The sequence below is a fragment of the Thunnus thynnus genome, chromosome 5 (assembly GCF_963924715.1).
Source record: "Thunnus thynnus chromosome 5, fThuThy2.1, whole genome shotgun sequence".
Taxonomy (NCBI): Eukaryota; Metazoa; Chordata; class Actinopteri; order Scombriformes; family Scombridae; genus Thunnus; species Thunnus thynnus.
The window spans coordinates 9,355,173-9,375,755 of NC_089521.1; the positions used below are offsets into that span (position 1 = coordinate 9,355,173).

The window sequence follows — 20,583 nt, forward strand, 5'->3', positions numbered from 1 at the left end:
CAGACACCTCTCAATTCATGAAATGCTAATTCTAATGTACAGTATAACCCCATAACAAAATATTAACTGTAGGTAAGGGAATGGTGAGCGGTGAGGTAGCAGATTGCAACCAACTGAACCCCCCCCCCCCCTCCCTTTCAAGCATGTAGGAGAACCTACAGTGGCTGCAAAACTCATGAAAAACACAAAAGGCCCTCTCTAGAGCCAGTGTTTGGTTTGTCTGTTCTGGGCTACTAACATGGCGGTACAACATGGTTGGTTCCGTGGAAGACGACCCACTCCCTATGTAGATATAAAGGGCTCATTCTAAGTTAACAAAGATCTTACACACTGGTCCTTTAAATGAATGCTGTGCCTCAAAACTGTTTACTTTAGACATTGCCATGCTGGATTTAAATAAGAGGATATGCATGTGGTTTGTTTATTGAGGAAAGCCTCAAAATTAAAATCTTCAAAGGCAAACTTAAACTGCATGTGTTTCCTCAGGTTGCATGGTATCAAGAATTCTTTCAAGTGGATATACCTTATCATCACATTTACTTCTTATTTATTGTTTTGCTGCACTGTGACTGGTTACAGGCTTTGAACATCTAATTTGAATATTTCTAAAGCTTTTGATTGGTAACTTTCATAGCAGACAGATCCAATTAGATACATAAACATTATGCTATATTATCTCACCAACTGATCATCAGCTGGTTGACCAGTCTGACTAGTAAGTTAAATTAGTGGGCAGGCTACATTACAAATTAATTGGAAAATGTACAATTTCCCTAAAATTAACACAAAATTACATAATCCTTTTGGGGATATACATATACTTTATATGAAATAGATTCCTAGAGGGATGAACAGCATTCTTCAAAAAGATATTCCTTCATGTGGTGTTTTGATGATTATGGCTGAGTGCGCTGACTAAAATGTCACTCCAAAATCTCCCATAGGTGTTCAGCTGCGTTGAAATCTGGTATATGTGAAGGTCATAGCATATGATGCACATGATTTTCATACTTATCAAACCATTCAGTGACCACTCATGGCATTAATTTGCCACCCATCTATAAGTATATGTTTTAATAAAAAGGAGGCCAATCTATGATCATTTGGATGGTATGAACCAGGACCAAGTGGCTATTTAGATTTTAAGCTGATAAATGACCAAAAGAAGTGGGAAATATCATAGATTAAAAGCCAAGAGGTGTGGCTTGGAGGGAGTGCGGGAGAAAGAATTAAATAATCTACTTTACTGATTTTTTCTAAGCTCATTGAAATCTTGCCTTACTTTTTTCCGGTCTACCATTGTCTGGCTCTTTTGTGTAATCTGTCTCCTAATAGTTGGCATACTTCCTGCATAAAATCCTGTGTGAGAGGTTGTGATCTTTCATTCAAATAGCTCTCCAGGGTCTTGCATTTTAATGAGTTACCTTGAGCCTTCAGTCCATATTCCTTAGTGTAGTTAAGACTGAAGTCTCACCTTACAATTCAACCTTGGTTCAGAAACTCACACTTAAAGACAAGTGAGAAATGAGGGAGACAGAGGTGCAATGCATCGATTAGACTGGCCACATGCATGTTTAGTTCGGCACTATGAGCTAATGTGAATTTGTTTACCTACTATATAAGGGCTCAGCTATATGATAGATTGCTGACCTCTACCCTGCTTCTTCCTGCCCAGTGCATGTTTGAATAGACTCCATCCCTCTGCGACCTATAACAGGATAATCAGGTATAAAGATGAAGAATAGTCTACAGCCATGTTTGCGGCTCATGATGCTGCCCTCAGGCACAGCAATGCTTTGAGCTAAATGTCATCAAGATTCATCTTCTAGGTACCCATCTGTACAAAATTGTGTTCTAATCCATCCACTAGACATGAAAATATTTCACCGGATAAGTGAAAATATTTACCTGCTGGTGCTGCTAAATGAAAAATCAGGAGATCACCAAAGTCATTAGGCTTCATCCTTTTGGGACCATGGGTATCTGTATCGAATTTCATGATTATCTGTAGTTTTTGAGACCATTTATTGCAAACCAAAAATGTCAACATCATGATGGCACGAGAGGAAAAGTCAAGGGATCACCAAAGTCAGTGGGCTACATCCTTTGGATTCCATGGAAGTCTCTACAAAAATGCATGATAATCCATCTAATTGTTGAGATATTTCAGTCTAGAGCAAGATGGCGGACCAACCAATTTACATTGCAATCCCTAGAACCACCAGCATTGTTAAAACCCGATGGGGTAGAAATTTGCTACCAATAAATTATTACAATTTAGGTCCCTCATAGGGTTGCCCACTCTATTGTCTCTATATGTTTGTACTATCCACCCACCTGCCGACTATGAAGATAGTATCTGTCATTTTTCGCACCTGTCCCAGTGGAGACATTCTCTGCTCCTCCAGTGTTTCTGTCAGTCTCCGTGGAGATTGCCTGTGTGGATCTATCCAACATGTCTCTATGGTAGCTCCAGCTGGAGGAGCATGCTGGGCGGCATCAGATATGATCTGCTGTCTTAATTGTGCACACTCCACGATGATTAATTAAGCTTAAGAAAACGAAAGCAATATACTGTCACTTCCATGCCTCCTCAGATTAATGACTTGTTTTTTAAATGATATTCTGGGGGCTCTCTTTGGCAGAGCATTAAAAGCATGAAACATTTGGACATGTCTGGTGGCATCACAGCTACGGGGTAATTAGATTTTCTTTAATGATGATGGGATCATGTGGTGTGGCTGCTGAAGTTTTCCCTTAATCAGTACACCCTAGGTTGTTATTGAGTTTGCTGATTACTGTTGCAACTGTGTACTATGCACAGCTGAGTCAACAGCTTTGATGCATCCTGACAATATCACATTTCATTAACCCTCAGCCACCCATTTCCTCTGTTCAACTTTTCGTTTTTTGAACAGTGTCTCACTTCCTGTTCAGTTTCCTACACACGCTATTTCAACAGCTGTTCATCCTGTTTCCTCCCAGTTTTGTCTTCCTTACGCTTTCATGTATTTGCTTCGCTTCCTTTTACATAATTTGTTTCTTCTCACATCTCTTTCCCCTTTGCTGCTACATACAATAGTCGTTTATTTGCCTGTCTTTCATCTTTTAACTAATTTGGTTCTTAAACACTTCTCCAGTCTCCTCCAATCCTCTTTTCTATGTCGTGCTCTTGTCTTCATTCTTTACCTTCTCTCCCTCTTTTCTTTTCACATCTAGCTGACTTTTCTCTGCTTCCCCCTCCTCTCTGCTCTTTTTGAGGTCATGATAGGAGGTGGTTCAGCTGGTCATTATGCTCAGTGGAGCCAGCCTCAGGGCCTGACATTTGGCTGCACCATGGGACCCTGAGCATTCATTATGCCAGCGGGAGAGGAGGGGACATGCAGAAATATGCAAATACGAGGGAGAGTGAAATCAGCTATGGCAGGGAAAATCCTGATTAAAATCCCAAATGACATAGTTGTGTAGTATGTACATGTATACACATATGGTATTGGTGACTGGGACAAACGATAGACCTCGAACACGATAAAAAACAATGGTAATCCATGCACACAGATAAGCTATCCCATCCAATCTAACAGTTCTGAATATTGTACTGTTTTGACTATTTTTCTGATGCAAAACAGCCTGATGATTTGGTTATTAACACCATATGAGGTTAGCATATTCTTTTGTGTTTCTCAAACACAGAAACTGTTTTCCTCTCCTGTTTTCAAAGATCTGCAGCTTAGGTGGTATGATTGACACTAAATTGCCCAAAAGCATTGTCTGTATAGACAGTGCTTACCTCCAGTCCCTTGTGACCATGGATTGGAATAAGCTGGTTAAAGGAACAAATGGACTAATGAATGATTGTCTAGCTTAAAGGAATAGAAATGGAATTACTGGAGGCTTTACTGGAGGCAAGGTGAGCAAGACAGAAAATGCTAATGGTAACTGTAAGGCTTTTGGCATTTCATTCAACACTAACATCAACAGTGCCAAAAGTTTTTTAATGTCGATGACCATTTCAGAAGTGTTTGTAGTTACTAGTAAAACCAACTTTGTGGACATTTGGAACTGTGCCTTAAATAAAGACATGCGAATATGAGCATAAATGATCGTATTTGTTTAAACTCAAAATGCTCCTTGAAATCCTGAGAGTTACTCTCTGGTGTTGTCAGTGCCCTTCCCAAAAACAGTGGTTGATGTGAAAGGTTAGATTTTCAGTTCACAGATATCCCCAGCTGTATCTGTACATGTCTGTTTTCATAAATGTTAAAACCAGATTAAGACTGAAAACTGTCCAAAATCATGAATAATCATGAATAATAGGTTCAAATTGAGTGTGAGATCACACCAATTCAGAGAGAATGAACCGTAGGATGGATGGATCGATAAAGAAACCCAGAAGGGCATTATAAAAACATGGTGAATTCAAATCATTTCTTCTGCTGTAGACTGTAAACCATTTTCAGATGTTAGAGCCAATGTTTTAACTTGGCTATGTCAGTTACTACCGATTTGAACAATTTCAAGTGGTCCATTGGGGCACATTATAATTCAAATGAAAAAACCACATGGTTCTGGTGTTTGTTTAACCATGCTGAGCTATTGTCAATGAAATGCTTTATAGACTGTAATTCACTGAAATGCATCAGTCCATGAAAATGTTTTGGTCCAGAGACTTGATTCATAGATTGTGAACAATATGAGGGCATGACATTTAAAATACTTTAATACTACATACCTGTGATATCAATGCCAGCTGTTTATGATATTCATTCTGATTTCTCTCTTGCTCGTCCTCCTATTCCGGCTCTTTTTTTTCTTCTAATGATTTAATACAATTGAATTATTTTTTCAATTATCAAGTTAAGATGTGAGTTCATTACCTAGTTTTGATTGCCATTGTGTAAAGTGTTGTTTGTCAGGTTCCTCAGTTCATTAGCTTGTGTGTTATTTATATTCTCATTAGCAGGTTATTTATATTCTCATTAGCAAATGTGTCATTGCTTGGCTGTGATGAATGCAATAACAGACTGACTGTCCTTTCTGTCAATCAGTTCTTTGAAAAAGTGCAGTTAAATCCGCTAGCCCAAATGTATGCATTTACTTATCTGTCTGTCATATAAAATCTGAATTTTCATAGATATTTACCTTACCCTCCAATCCATAAATGCGTTTGGTGTATCACAGTGATTTTTATTTCACTCATAAGATGCTGAATGTTTGTATTTTGTTCTTCCGTCCTAGTGGATTACATTGGGATGTATCCAGCATAAATTGTTTATTATCTAGCTTTTTCCAATAGTCCAGCTGTGGCCTGAGCAGACACTGGCTGAGAAGATAGGAGAAACTGCATTGTGGAGGAGGCAGGAAAGGGCAGCTGGACTGTATTTCACTCCATTCACTTGACTGTCAGCTCAGGGCTCATTATCTCATATTTAGTTTCCGCACAGCAGAGCTCCACAACAGCTTTCCACATCTCCAGCTTCAGCCGCTCTCTGTTCTGCATCTAAATTTATTTATTTGGAAAAGTTTTGTGAATAGCTGAATGGCAAAACTTTGAGCAAAAGAATGGTTGTTTCACTTCCTAACTGTAAATAAAGCTTCCCGTCACTATTAATGTTGCAAATAAAAGATCAAAATTAGAATCAAGTTGTTAATCAATCTGGGCACATTATGAAAACATTTGCATGCAGAAAATGGACCAGAATGCACTGGAACGCATGTGTGCAGGGTTTTTACAGAGTTTATAAAGTGAAGAAGAAAAAGGAAAACAATCTGTTTATCTTGATTTTAACTTTTTTTTTTCAGTGTAATGCAGAGTAAGGTATTAGATGGATGTTTTAGAAAAAAAACAAATAATTTGTGTTATATATTCAGTGGTGGTTGCACAAAAGAAAAACACTTGTACTGATTTCTAAATCAATACACAGTATATACACAATTGAAATTATGTCATACAATCATAGCAATGGTAGTAATTCTGTTTTTTCATATATTTTTAATTAGTATAAATGAAGACTAAAGACCCTTAATGTCCCAATAAAAAACAATTCACATTTTGAATATATATTGTATGTTAGTGGAAACATTCAACAATATATTTATTATTTACGACATAGTTTTTCATACTTTATACAGTGCTGCTACTCAGAGTGCTTTTAGACAGTGGCCTCATCTTTTCTGTTTGTTACGCTCAGTTTTCCTTAAAAAAAATTAGCTCTTAGTTTTGTATGTTTGGCTTCACATAATTAATGAAACACCATTCAGAAAGTGATGTCATCCTCACAGGTTTCATTATGAATACCTATTTCTTAAAGCAGAGGAAATAAAAATAACTATTTTTGTGTATACAGTGAATGAAGTGTTTGTCTTTTCTTGTCTCCTCTTTCTTTTTTTTTGATGCCCAATCTTCCATTTTGACACTTGGCAGTGAGTCACAGTTATTACAAAGTGTCCAGAGTCTTCAGTCTGTTCAACAGGAGATTCTTTATGGAGGTTTGTGGATAGTGCAGAGGGATGGCAGTGTGCCACACAGGCAGGCAACCGGGCAGGTAAGCAGACAAAGAGGTGAAGTCCCATGGAATGAATAAGCTGGCAAACAGACAGTGCAGTGCTGATAATGTGTTAAGAAATAAAGGTATACAAATCAGTTTGATGGGATAGAGGAATGTAAAAAATGTGTGTTCAGACAGGCAGAGAACAATCTACAGTGTAGTGTGTGGCAGATAGTTCAAATATACAACAGACACACATACACACACACTGACAGAGACAGAGATGAAGCAGTTACACAGAGTTTTTTTTTTATCATTTGATCACTGAAGGTCAAAGACATGGTGCACAAAGACCATACAAGCAAAAAGTAGGAAGTTGGAAAGATTAAAGTCAGACAGCTTTAAAGAATACTACAACAGAAGACACATTTTCAAGTGTAGGCGTAAAATAATTTACTCTAAAGAAAATCAGATCTTTAGAATCATCTCTGTGAAATGACAAGAGAGTGAGTTTGACAAAAGACACAGAGGCAAACAGACAGGCCAACATCCAAGTCCCGGGTAGATAGTGTAGTTGTAACAATACTGAGGCAAACAGCGCTGACAAGTAGAGTACAATGCAGCATTCAGTCAAATAGATAGCCCCGCTGCTGAGAGCTGCTTCACCAATATACAAGCACTAATTTCACAACTATCATCTTACCACTTAATAAACATGAATGTATGTATTTCCAGCTCAATAGGACCCAGGAATTTTAGACACTAGTGGGAATAAATGGGTCGACAAAAAATGAAAATCCCAAGACAGAAGCACATGCTACTTCTGTAAGTGTTCTCCTGAATCGTTGTTTCAACAATAAAGTGTGCTGAAAAGTGCAATAAATCTCCTTTTGTTGAGTAAGCAAACAACAATTTAATTATTCTCTTTCATTTAAATGTCTATCCCTATTGATTTTGACCACTGGCAACAGAATTGGTTTCAGATTTGAAAAATAAGATATCTGTGGAAACAAGACATAAGACGAATAGTTTACAATGTTTTTGTCCTGTGACCCTTTAAAGGGGACATATTATGATTTTTGTGATTTTTCTGTTATCTATATATTGTTATGATGTCCGATATCTATGTTGGTCAAAGTTCCAAAACTTGAGGTTAACGTATGTAGAAATGTTCCCTGCAAGTCAAAAGCCAAGGTTTCAGCCTTCTAAAAGCTTTGTTTGCAACTGTTTTTTCTACCTTGCCAATGAGCTGACGTCAGCTCATCACACATGTCCATAAACAGCCTTTGTTTGTTTGCTGAAGTTGTTTGCGAGAGTGTTTGCACTCTCATATTTCAGACTGGATTTTGGACCGAACGTACGGATGTGTCTGAGAAGTTGACATTTCGAGTGAAGAATGTGAAAAAATAGTGAAATCCTACTACTATAGTTTGTTGCATGGTTTGTTGATGTAGCCTCCAAAGGTGGCGGAAGTCTCCCGAGGGGCAGCTTCCAAGAGCTGGCCAATCAGAACAGAGTGTGGTCATCAGGAGGCGGGGGCTTATAGAGACAGGAGTTAAACAGCCTATTTCAGACAGAGGCTGAACTGAGGGGCTGCGTAAAGGGGCAGTATGAGTTAAATAAGGAATTTTTTGAACTGGAAATCATGCAAAGATATTTGAGTAGAGTCTCAGTTTCATCACCAGTTGCAAAAATCATGTATTTCCCTCTTAGACAAGCCTTTTTCACAACACACAATTTGACTTGTCATAGTATGAAAGCACATGTGGAACTAATAACATTAACAATGGCCCCTTCTCTTCAAGTGCCACGACAGTGTGACAGTGAGCCAACATGCACAATACCAGGACCCTAAAACTGAAGCAGTTAATGGAATTCAGACATCATTCTTTTCATTATTTACACATGTGGTTTTCCCACTGTGACATGTCAAAACGTCTTCTGTGGAAGAAAGCAATTGCACATTTTAATTTTAGTTTCAAAGGCTCGGGGAGGTAACACACTCCATTATTTCACAGAAAAGCAGGAATAAGAGAAAATAGAAAAAATATGCTCAATGGTTAATCCCCCCTCAGACTTATGAGACCTTCTGGAGTGTCATGACTCCAGTCAGGAGCCTCTGCATTAGGCTATATTAGTTTGGGACCAAGACAAGGTAGTTTGAGAAGAACAGCACTTTATTTACATGCTATTTTGATGTAAATTTGATGGATGAAAAAAATAAACATAGGGATACTTAATAAGCCTACTACAAATTTGCATCAGGGGCACAAAGTCCTGCATCATCCCATTTTTTTGTTTTGTTTTGTGTTTTTTTTTTCCAAATTAACAGGGTATTCAGTCACACAAATGAGCTGCATTTGAGTTTATTTGCAGGACCTGCCACTAAAAGTAAAAAAAATAATACAATTTCAAGCAAAAGGCCTCTGAGGAAAGCAGTGTGGTAAAATAATGTGAAAAATAATACATTTTTGCATTACTGGTCTGAGTGTGGTGCTGAACGGAGAGCTCCTGCAAATTGACTTTACATACATCTTTTAAATTGCTGCAATACTCTTCGCTGCTATCACTAAAGTGTGTACAGTGTCTGAACTATAACTGAAGACGAACCAAATGACTTCAATTTTAGACACAATTTTCTCTGCAGCAGGGCTCAGTCGAGAATGATAAATCAGGTTGAGCGGGTATTTGTAAAAATTTCCACTTCGGCCTCTCATATTTTGCACAGCTAAACTCGCTTAAATAAAAATTGACACAATTTTTTTTTTTTAACTTTGCCACAACATCAATGACATTTCTGTCATTTCATTATTCTAAAACCACAGCATGGCTACATAGTAAATATTGACAAACAAAATGTTTGTCAATATTTAAGAGCCCAAAATAGTGCGTAAATCTGTTGCAGGTTCATCAAATGTTTAGTGACAGCAGTTTCTAATTCTCCTTCTACTCACCTTGTGGATTTCACTCAAACATTTTCACATACATTTATCTGCTTCTTAGGAATATGTACTTGTAATTCATTGTCATGTATCCCAGCAGTATTGGTATTGCATAAGATGATTCATCTTTGAACTTCCTTTGATCCCATTCACACTTGAGAATAGAATGGGTCAGCTTTTGGTCTTTCTTAGTCACTTTAGTCTGATTAATATGAATCCCATTTCAGGTTTTGGAATAGCCATTGTACAGGTTGAATAATTTGAGATGAAATTTCAATCGCTCACACACATGCGGATACACTATGACACATAGATAGCATGCACACACACACACACACACGCAGCTGACTCAAACATACACTAGCATCACGTTTACCCTTATTTCTATCTTGTCTATGTTCTCTTGCTTCATCTTGGCTTTTCACACTGTGTCAGATCCCTAGTGGCACCCGCAGATCTGCCGGCCCCCACTGATTTCCCTTGGTGTTTCAGAAAGATATAGGAGTTAGCTGTAGGCAACACAGCCGTGTCCCACCAGCCTGTGTGATGAAATCAATCCACAACATGTGTATCTGTGTGTACTTTCTTTTTAGTGTGTCAATCATTGTCCTTTCATGTGTGAATTGGTGATCTTTTACCACATAACCCTTCTCTCTCTGCTTTTTGGTGTTTAACTCTGCACATATGTGAGCACCTCACATATGCACCTCATTACACAGTAACTTGATAGTTTACAAACTCTCTACCATCTCCATCTCTATTTATTTCTCTTATCCGGTCTGAGCCGGAGCAGCAGAGCAGCAGATGGGTCCCAGTGATAGCTAGGTAATGGCAGTCCTGTGTATTCACATCCATCCCTCTGTATAACCATCCAATGCAGTTAAGATTGATTGAACCCTGGCTCCTGCCAGAGGATAAAGCTGATAAGAGAGGGCAATGAGTCTTCCCCGAGGCCACCCACATGATACCACTTTATGATTAAACACAACGGACGTCAGCGTTAGAATTATATGCACCCCCATTGTCCCATTAGAGAATGCTAGATGTTTATCATATAAGTTGACTGATTCTGATGGCCGTGTTGTAGGGACTGACAAATGCTTATTGGTTACACGATGCTCATTTGTGAGTGGAATTATGGTATCTGATGAAGACAGTAAGGATTGAGAGGGTCAGCTTGTCTCTGATAACACATAAAACATGTAATATGATTGTTTTACGTTCAATAGACCCTGGTTTGCCAGCAAAATGAGAACATAATTCACTGAGATCTGTTCAGGATAACCAATTTAGTCATTGTTTTAACACTCTAATTCGCTGCCGGTTGGTGTGGTGTCAGTGTGCAAAAGTGTGCGTGGATGACTGTGCGCCCGTGTGTGTTTGTGCGCACGCTCACCGAGTCATCTCAAATAGTGTGGCTTTTGAGGTGCGAAGTGGAACAGAGTATAGGTAATGAAGGAGATGGGACTGTGTAATTATTCTGCACGGGAAGGATTACTGGTTTACTTAACCATTAATAGTTCACCTTGAAGTGCAAATGCCAAGGGGATAAAACCCACACTTCTCTGCCCCCCATTACCTTCAGCTGGACTAAAGACGTTTGGTATTAAGCCACAGTTATTTAATGTAGACTGCATATTTTCTAGCAGCCCTTTTTTGTCTTATTTGACTAGTTTGGCTAATGTACTGTGGCAAAGTACTGTTGGGTATTAAGAAGAAGCATGAAAAGAGATTGATGTTTATGAAGCATGTTACGCAGTGCTGATATTTGGTGCTTAGGAGAATATGTGGGTCAAATGAAAATCACAAAGGCTTTTGTGCCAGAAAATACTGTACATGAAACTTGATTGGGTTTAATAGTTTCAGAAAAGGAAATAATTTTAAAGGTTAAGGTGTTCTTTTTGTTTGTTTGGTTTTTTTTAAAAATTTGCGGCTATTGTTGATAGCTGCGATTGTTGCATCATCATCCTCGTTGATTAGTGGTGTCATTTTAGAATGACAGAAATATCCATCTGTATCCCAAATACATCACTTTATCAGAATGCAGTCACCGGTTCTCTTAGAATGAGTCAAACCTAAAGCTTAAATAAATCAAAGAGGTACTAAGCAGATGATATTTTAACCAGTTTGACTGCAAATTGATGACAGCAAGAACATGAAGCACTGGATGGAGATATAGTTTATAGACACTTTTGCTGCACTGGAGAAATAGAAAACACTACTCAGAAGAGACACCACCTAAAGTGGTCTATATTTGTGTGTGTGCATGCACGCATGGATGCACTTATCTGTGCATTTGCCTTCACAAATGTATACATACGTGCATGTGCATTTCCGTGCATGTAGTGGATTGAGTGTGTGTCCTGCTGAATTGCTGTGAGTGTATCTCATCACTGACAAGAGAGTGAGGGTTGAGGGTGTGTCAAGGATTGCCTCCTATTTCAGCTCAGCTGCAGCAGGCAGGATTTCCATTTTTGTTCCCATTACCAAATAAAATGCACCCTGCTGTTAGAGCTGACACGAGGGAGAAAACACATTAATAGGAAAAGCTAACTTTTTAAGCAGCTGTCTGGGCAGCAGAAGTTTGAAATTGCATTTCTCATGATTGCTCCAATTTTAGAAGCCAGAACACAATACATATTGATTTGTAATATGTAAGAAATATCATGTACACCACAATCTAGACTCAACAGCCGCACTATTTGAGATTTATTCAAAAGCTTTTTTCCTTAGCATTTTGGTTACACACTCAGAAATGCAACACTTTAGACATTGAATTGAACCTAATCCTTTTACTGTTAACTCATCAACCCCAGAGCAAAAACATCCCATCTGAGCAAGGACTGAGAAAACTAAAACAAATCTTCATGTAGCTTCTTCAATTGTGTTTCACTCCAGTAAAAATATTTTATTTACAAAACCATCATTTAGCTCCCTCTCTCACACACATATTGAACATGAGAAGTATGTTTGAGTTCAGACTCAACCTTTTTCTTCACTGTCTTCTCCAGGAACCACAGTGATGACAATGACGGCGTTCGACGCAGACGACCCCGCCACAGATAACGCCGCATTGCGCTACAACATCGTCAGGCAGTCGCCAGATAAACCCTCCCCGAACATGTTCTACATTGATGCAGAAAGAGGCGATATTGTCACCGTCATCTCCCCTACGTTACTTGACAGAGAGGTGGGTTGACGTGTGCATGTGTGTGTTTCACTGGATGGAGTGCTGGTCCTTTTCCAATTGGAGTTCTTGTCATAAGCAGTAGGCATTTCTGAGAGGAAGCTTGTACATCTACTCTTTCTGTACATGTCACCAATTCTCCCAGTTAGCAGAGTGAAGAAAGCACATTGTAGGATGTCATGTGTATGTATAGATACAGCGTTTTGGGGCACCTGTATTTGTGTGTCTGTATGGGGCAGCGCTGGTGCAATTCAGTAAGCAGGCGCATAAGTGAGATGAGCGCCCCTCCATTTCCCCCTCTAACCAGAGCGAGACAACGGGATGATTGCTTTTTCAGCAGTGTGACGAAAGCCAGAACATCGATTGGGTTCGCTGGTGGAAGAGGAATATTAGCTGTTGTCAGACACTTAGCGCATAGTTTAATTGAGGTGATACACACTCATCTGTCGGCTCTGGTGGTGTCCAACAAGCCTGGCTGAAAACCTCCCATCCGGAACTGCTGGAACCATGGCAGCTAACTGCCTTGATGAGCCGCTCCCATAGCTACAGTAAACTGTTTAATAGAGGCATAATTGATTAAAAGTATGATGAAATGAGATGTAATCAATGCAGTGAGCACTGTTAATGCCGGTTTTGTGAGTTGAGTGAGAGATTGAATGAATCGAGATCTATGTTGGTCTTTGTGGTTTCTCCTCTGTAATGGAAATGCGAGACTTTTGAGAAATTTCTCTTCCAGGACATTTCAAAAGATAACTCTCCACTTGTCTGCAGCCAAGATTTATTACAGTCTCTAACAGGATGGTGTTCAAATATGCAGTTGAATGCCTTTGATGGAGGTTTATGGCCAAATTGTCAGCCTGTTTGAGGCCTCAATAAATCTCTGCAAAAGGTACAGATTCTTTCTGTCACTTTATTACCCAAAGCTGATACATTTTTGAAGTTGTCAGTAAATCCCTCAGAGTGACCAACACCTGAGACCCAAGTTATATGTTATATATATATAATCACACTGGAGTCATGCTTGACCTTCGGTTAGGCAAAACTGAGATGTGCATGTTCAGGCGTTACCTACTGTGATGCAGTGCACTATCCCATACAAAAGGATCATAAAAGGGTAAAAAAAACTGTGATGACTCTGGGTTTTCTAGTCTATTTCCTCCTTTTTCATGAGGTATCAGTGCTGTTAGAAAGGCCTTCTTGGCATCAGTGGTTTTTCCTCTACTGTGCCATAATGGAAAACGTGTTCTACAGCAAGTCAATGGACACAGATCTGTCTGTCAAAATATCTTTTTTGAAGGTTCAGTAGACTGTCTCTTTGAGCTTTAAATGAAGATATGAGCAGAACACCACGGCGTTAAAGGATTTTCTATAATATTTCAAGCAATGAGTCGATTATATACCTGTGTGAAAGACTCCACACAAAGTGTCAAGGTCCATGAAATCTCCTTCATTTCAAGTGCTATCAAAGCAAAAGAAGTGAAATCCAGTATGATGATTTCTTTTTACTAAACAGTCATACAGCTATAACTTATAATGTCTGCAATAGTGTAGCCCTCTATATTATTACTATATTATGATTGCAAACAAGGCCACCTAAAAGTGATATAAGCCTGAAGCTCCTTGTATGATTGGCTATGTTTTATCTACAAGTCTTGTATTTATCCCCTCATCCCTACAGCCCCATGATTCATTAATGTGCTAGCTTTTTTTCAAAAACATCCTCAGTGGTTTTAGCAGCAGTCCAGCTGCAGTGCAGCATCTCAATAACAAGACTAGGTCAAAATCTAGTATATGACTGGACCATGTATGGTCAATGTGTGAAATTGTGGCCAATTTGTCACAGGGATAGTCAGTGAGAGTGTCTGTAATGTAAATTCCTGGATATTAAATGTTCATCTGCAATTTTCTGTAGTGGTCCCAGTAATATTTGCTGGTAAAGTGTACTGAAGTAGCATCACATGACATTGTGCATTGAGTGTTTTGTCAGTGATTGTTATTTGGGGTGCTTTAACCCTCCATTATGCCTCTATGCACCTTTTTTCTGCCTCTTTCCCGGTCGATGATCATGGAGGCTGCGGTTGAAATTGTAAATGAAAGTTTTGACTGCATTTTGGGTGCAAATTCAGGAGGCTTATCTCCTCCCAGTTATCACGGTTGCAGTCAAATCAAGGGCATCTGCAGAGCAACCACCCCACACTAAACTGATATAACAGCTACACGAGTCTCATGTTTTACCTGCAAGACTCGTGTTTTAATGCTGTTGTTCATCATTTGTGATGGAAAATGTCAAAGAAATAAAAGTTTGCGTCCTGGTATTAGTTCAGTTATAAAATCCAAACGCACCACGGAGTTTTCTCTCCTGCCGGCAGCTGACAGCGCTGCCAGCCAGAGAGTCGATCACACTGGACAGTAGAGGAGGAGAAGTAGAGATGCTGGTACGTTTCTATTTATACAGGAGTTTAGTCGACTTTGCTGCATTTAACACCTGAATGTCAGAGCTCAGAGCATCAGAATGAGTATATTTGCTCAGTCTGTGTCACGCTGCTGTCCACCACTTCCATTATCTCACGCTGATTCATTTTGAAAGAACAACAGCCAATGGGGAAACTCCAACACTGGGCCAGCTGACCAATGGTGTAACTTCATCACTCACTCACTCACTCACTCACTCACTCACTCACTCACTCACTCACTCACTCACTCATGGACAACCACAGTTATAGGGTTGGTCCAGCCAAAAAAGAGAGACTTCTTCAAAAGCACAGTCAGCAGAGCAAGATGGACGTGCAGAAGGCATAAGATTTAAACTGTCCTCTAGATCAGGAGAGATTTTAACCCAGCCACTTCACCATGTTCTCATAAATATGGCTAAGGCATGACACACATCAATTCCATCTGCCATCCAGAATATAGTTTTTGAGGACAGCATATACAGCACATTTGTGCAGTGTTACAGAGAGAAATAAAAAGAGAAGAAGAGGGAAAAAAAGGAAGAGATGGCCAAACTTTTGCCCCTCCATTCTCTGAATTCCTCAGACATAATTCAGGTGGAACCTTAAGTGTATTTGGATAGGCACCTCACCTGCCCCGGGGAAGCAGAAAGTAATCCGGAGAAAATTGGAAAATCAATTTTGTCACATTGAGATTTGTTTGATTTTCCCTCTAGTGCTTTCTCTGAGGTGTAAAATCCTGTCTTGATATGCACATTTATTCCACCGCTCTCTGTTTTTCTCCTCACTTTACTTTAAACATATCTCTCCTCACTGTCTTATATTATTCTGACACACGGCGGTGCTGGATCAATGGCAGGCTGTAATTTTTGACAGCTAATATCACTAGGGCATGAGGCCATTTTCATAAGTCTGAAAAGACGAAGGAGTGCTCATACAGTATCTTGCACCGGATGCACATGAAAATCTCTCAATCATCAGAACGCTGTTAGAAGAAGAAGTCAATCTACTTTGCAAAAATGTCCCTATTAAACTGTTTAGTCTCATACACCCTTTTTTTTCTCAATAAAACTGAATATTTCTACTGCGTAGTGTAGCTTGTACTGCACCTTGGAGTTCAAATTATTTTACTTTTTTGCACATGTAGATAATGTTTAATAGGATTAGAAAAGTCAATATAGGAAGTAGAAGGACTTTCCAGACTTTAACTTATTGTTTCTGATTGGGGTCTAATAGAGAAGGAATTTGACTGGTAATGAGACAGAAAAGGGTCGCTATCTCGCGCCAATATTAATAAGCACGTTCCACCCTCTTTGCTCTATGTGAAGGCAAGCGTATGGCAGCTTGACACAGGCAGTGTGCGGGGTGTTATGTTATCTTTCTGAGAGATGGAACTGAATTATGTTTTATTCCTGTGTGTGTATGTGTTACAGCGTCTATATCCACAAGTGTGTGCTGGCGAAAACGAGTTTGTTAATGAGAAAAATCAGCTGTTTGGAGAAAACATAATGTCATCACAGATGTTAGTCCAGACTGAAGATATTGTCCTGTCTTGATCGTGCATACTAAAGAAGAACACAATGTCTTCGCTGGCTGATTTATCAATCTAACCCTAGTTTCCTCAGTCAGCTGTGCTTTCATGCAACCCCCACACCCCGTTGTTACAGTCCAACCGCAATTCATCCTTTACATAGGCTTGTGAACTGGAGGAGCAGAGATGTGAATCAAAAAAGAAGGTGGACGCAGCTGAATATGCGCAGGTCAACTTGTTATCATGCTAATGTGATTCATTTGCAATAAGCTATGTACAGTAACTTGCATTGAGCACGAATCTTCAAATGAACACACGCAAACAAAATATTGATTCATACATTCTGATTTATACCATCATTTGAGACATGATGAATACTAGTTGAACAGTGCAGACAGAGACACGCTCACACTCAGTGAGTTTCCCTTAATGCAGACATGAGGAGGGGATGCTCATAGAATGAACAACTCAAACTAAATAAGAAAAATGAAAGGAGAGTGCTAAGGTTATTAGTTTTAAGTTCATACAGAATGTATTTGATAAGTTACAGTGATAGAGTGATTAAATTTCCTAGACATTCACACAGAAGCAGACATCTGTCTGTGCCCACACACACACACACACACCAATCATTGTAATCTATTTTAGTCTATGGAGTGTCCGTGTGCAGGCAGGCTGTAACCAGAGAGGACAGACTGCTAATGGCAGTGTGACTTTCTGACTCTAATGCTCTCTGGCCAATCTGGGAGCTGTCACTGCTAAGGATAGCCAATCGATGGAGTCGGCCGACCCCTCCATCCCCTTCCATGTTCTACAAAGGTGAATTACATGGAGATAAAATGGATGTCTGTCTGCGTGTGTGTGTGTGTGTGTGTGTGTGTTTGGAGTTGTGATGTTTATATTCAAGTAGATAAAACTTAACGTTTTCTTATTTTTTCATTTTGTTGTCTTTGTCTTTTACCCCCTCTATCTGTGGTGAGCGCTTGTTAAATCCATTTTATACTGTCACACAGAAAACACATTTTAACAACCAATACAGTACATGTTTTTTTTTTTTTTTCATGAAGGTGACTTTCAGATAGAAAAAGTAGTGCTTAACGATCACTGTTGAAAAAAGATCTACACGTGGAACAAAACAAAAGCTCTGTTCTTCAGTCTGAGTCAAGGCTAAAGTCTGCAGCCTGCTATATTGTGTACATGAAGAAATAATCTCTGCTGACAGGGTGGGTGATATTCTGTGTTGATCCGCACTCATCATCTGTCAGCAAATGATCTTTGGTTGTGTGCTGTGTATACTAAGGACTACTTTGCTGTGGCCTGCACAAGTGTAAATGTGTTTACATTATACTGTATTATCTGCTCTGTTATGCTTAACTATTCAGAATGACAGGTAGATGGATGAATGTACACAATTGTCCCTGATCAGTCGTATAGTATGTAATGTTGGCTGTAAGTAAAGTGACCTGCTGTTTGTTTGGTGTGACCTTGGCGGTGTGCTTCCTGACAGCGTTTGGCTGATAAGAAAGCTTATCCTGTCTAATGGCTTATTTGGCTCAGTGGCCAGAGTGGCTACACGCCTGTGTGTGCTGTGATGAATGACAACTGAAGCTTTGGCAGGTTCCACTCTTGAGGAAAACTGCATTCATTTTCTCTGCTTTCATTGTTGTAATTCTTCCCCCTCCTTTATTGACCCCCTCCCGCAGTGCCTGTTCATCGTGTTGTTTTCTTGCTTATTTTCATTTTATGTTATTTCTCCTCTTTGTCTCCCCGCCTCACTGTCTATCTCTTTTTTTTTGTTTCTGTCAGCTTCACCTCCCCCTTCTCTGTCAACACTTCACTCTGGACATCCAATTACTCGCAGGTCATAGCGTAGTGATTCCATTCAGAGCAGAGCCATTCAGCACGGGCCTCAAACAGCCATTCAAATTACATCCTCGGCTGCCTTCGGAGTTGCCGCTCTGCAAAATGTTGTTTTCAAACATTTCTAGGGCCACCACCTAATCTGATCCCACAAACATAATTGAATGTCAGTCGTCACATAAAGATGCTTTCCTCTCTTCAATTAGCGTCTCGTTTCCTCGTGTCACAGCAACGAGACAAAGCAGACAGAGAAATATTTACTCCTCTCAGGTAGAGGCCGGAGAGAGTTATTATATTATGTCATTTATATGCAAATAATACAGCACAGGGAACACATTGATAAGATTTCATTACAGCAGATCTGATGTGCACTTCAGTTTATAAACTCCCTTTCATTCCCCTATTATGATTTGGAGATTGGAAAGGTGCAAGTAAATGAGCTGGTTGGAAGGAGATGAAGGCAAGTATGGACAGAGGTGCGGGCCCTCAGAGTGGATGAGGAGGAGAGAGGCATGGAAACCCAGAGCTGTTGTCGGTGTGAAGAGGTGCAGGGCAGCTTGTGCGGTGGCCAACAAGAAAGGCGAATGATCAGAGAAAGGGTGAAGTGCTGGTTCGATTTCTGCTAAGATGCAATCTCCAGTAGGAAACTTAATGGAGAGGTGAGACTGGAGAAGGTTCATGGGTGCAGAGGCAGTAGCAAGGCTGTAGAACAATTTTTGTAGCAACAGCACAGCGATTTTATTCATAGCAACAACAACAAACCCAAGACACTTTGTATTCACCAGCCTGAGAAATGTTTTTTCACCCATATCGGTAGCTTCAGAGTTGCGTGGAAGTAATTTAAAGATACAGAAGTGTATATCTGCAAGAGCTGAGAGAATCAAGACCTACAGTGCATAAATGAAATACAGCCAGTGTATATAAATGAACTACTGTACAGCCACTGTAGACTACAAGCAGTGTGAAATATATTCATAGGTCTTTTTACCCTTCAAAAATAGTCGATATGGAATACTTCTACTATACACTGTTGCGTCCCGTATGAAGTAGCTTGCAATGAATTTTTATCTTGCTCTTGCATAAAGGGAGGTTTGTAACAGATGTTTGTTCCGCAAATTGATAGTTTTGGTGATGATTAAAAAGAATGATGGTTTAGATTGATTTGTGTTTCTCTTTTAATTTAGCTAGTGGATATAATGTGTTTGCCTGTGTGTGTGTGTGTGTATGTGTTGCTTTGGTCTCCAGTGTACTCGATTTCTGAAATATTTCTCCTAATATAACAAAATTAACTCAGATGGGGACTATGTTAGTGATGTAAAAGAACATAGTTGATCCGTGATTCGTACAGATCCCCCCCCCCCCCCCCACGGTTCCGCATGCATGTGAACTTAATTGCAAAATTGAATGTCTCATTGGAGACACAGTAAACAAAGTGCTGTAGCTACGAGTCATGGACAGACAGTGTTTCGCTTACAGGGGTTTTGAAGAGCAATGACCAAACCAGCATCCGAAGTGACCTTTTCAGGTATGTTTACACGCTGTTTAATGTGCTGCAGCTGAGCAGCTAATTAGCTATCTAACTGCCAACTGATGTTAGCGGTGCACTTTTCCCTGGTGAATGTTTGTATGTTGGGTGGCTCGTTCAACAAGCTAAGCTACGGGACAAGACGTGTGTTCATGTTTGTAAGTTCTCATCAAGTTTTGATGATGTGGACACAGGCTGTGGTTTCATTCACTACCATGTTTAAAGGAAGAAGGTATCATGCTTCATGTTGCACTTTAATTTAACAATTAAGTATTGAATATTTTATATATTTTAAGCTTTTATTTAAACATTGGAAATCTTGAATGATGTTTTCATTTAAGACAATGGGCAAAAGTTCTTTGCTTTTTAAGTGTTTCACAGAGTAAACGGAAAACAAAGTTATATTTCTCTCCCTTTTTTTTTTCTTGCTGATCTGAAACATGATCCTATCTGTGACTGAAAACCGTGATATGTTCCAAACCATTTGTGATCCATTTGCACCCTTAGACTATGTATATAAAGAATGGAGATCATTGAGACTGAAATAATCAGAATAATAAATTATGCAAAGAAAATGTGACTTTTATTGTGAAATTATGC

General features: G+C 39.4%; 1 protein-coding gene across 1 annotated transcript in view; it reads left to right on the top strand.

The window, feature by feature from the left end:
• The window catches only part of cdh13 (cadherin 13, H-cadherin (heart)), a 353,543-nt gene that overhangs the window by 213,986 nt on the left and 118,974 nt on the right, over window positions 1-20,583 (top strand). The window contains exon 8 of the mRNA XM_067589068.1: window positions 12,442-12,620. Coding sequence (XP_067445169.1) covers window positions 12,442-12,620 — 179 coding nt within the window. The remainder of the gene's footprint in view (window positions 1-12,441; window positions 12,621-20,583) is intronic.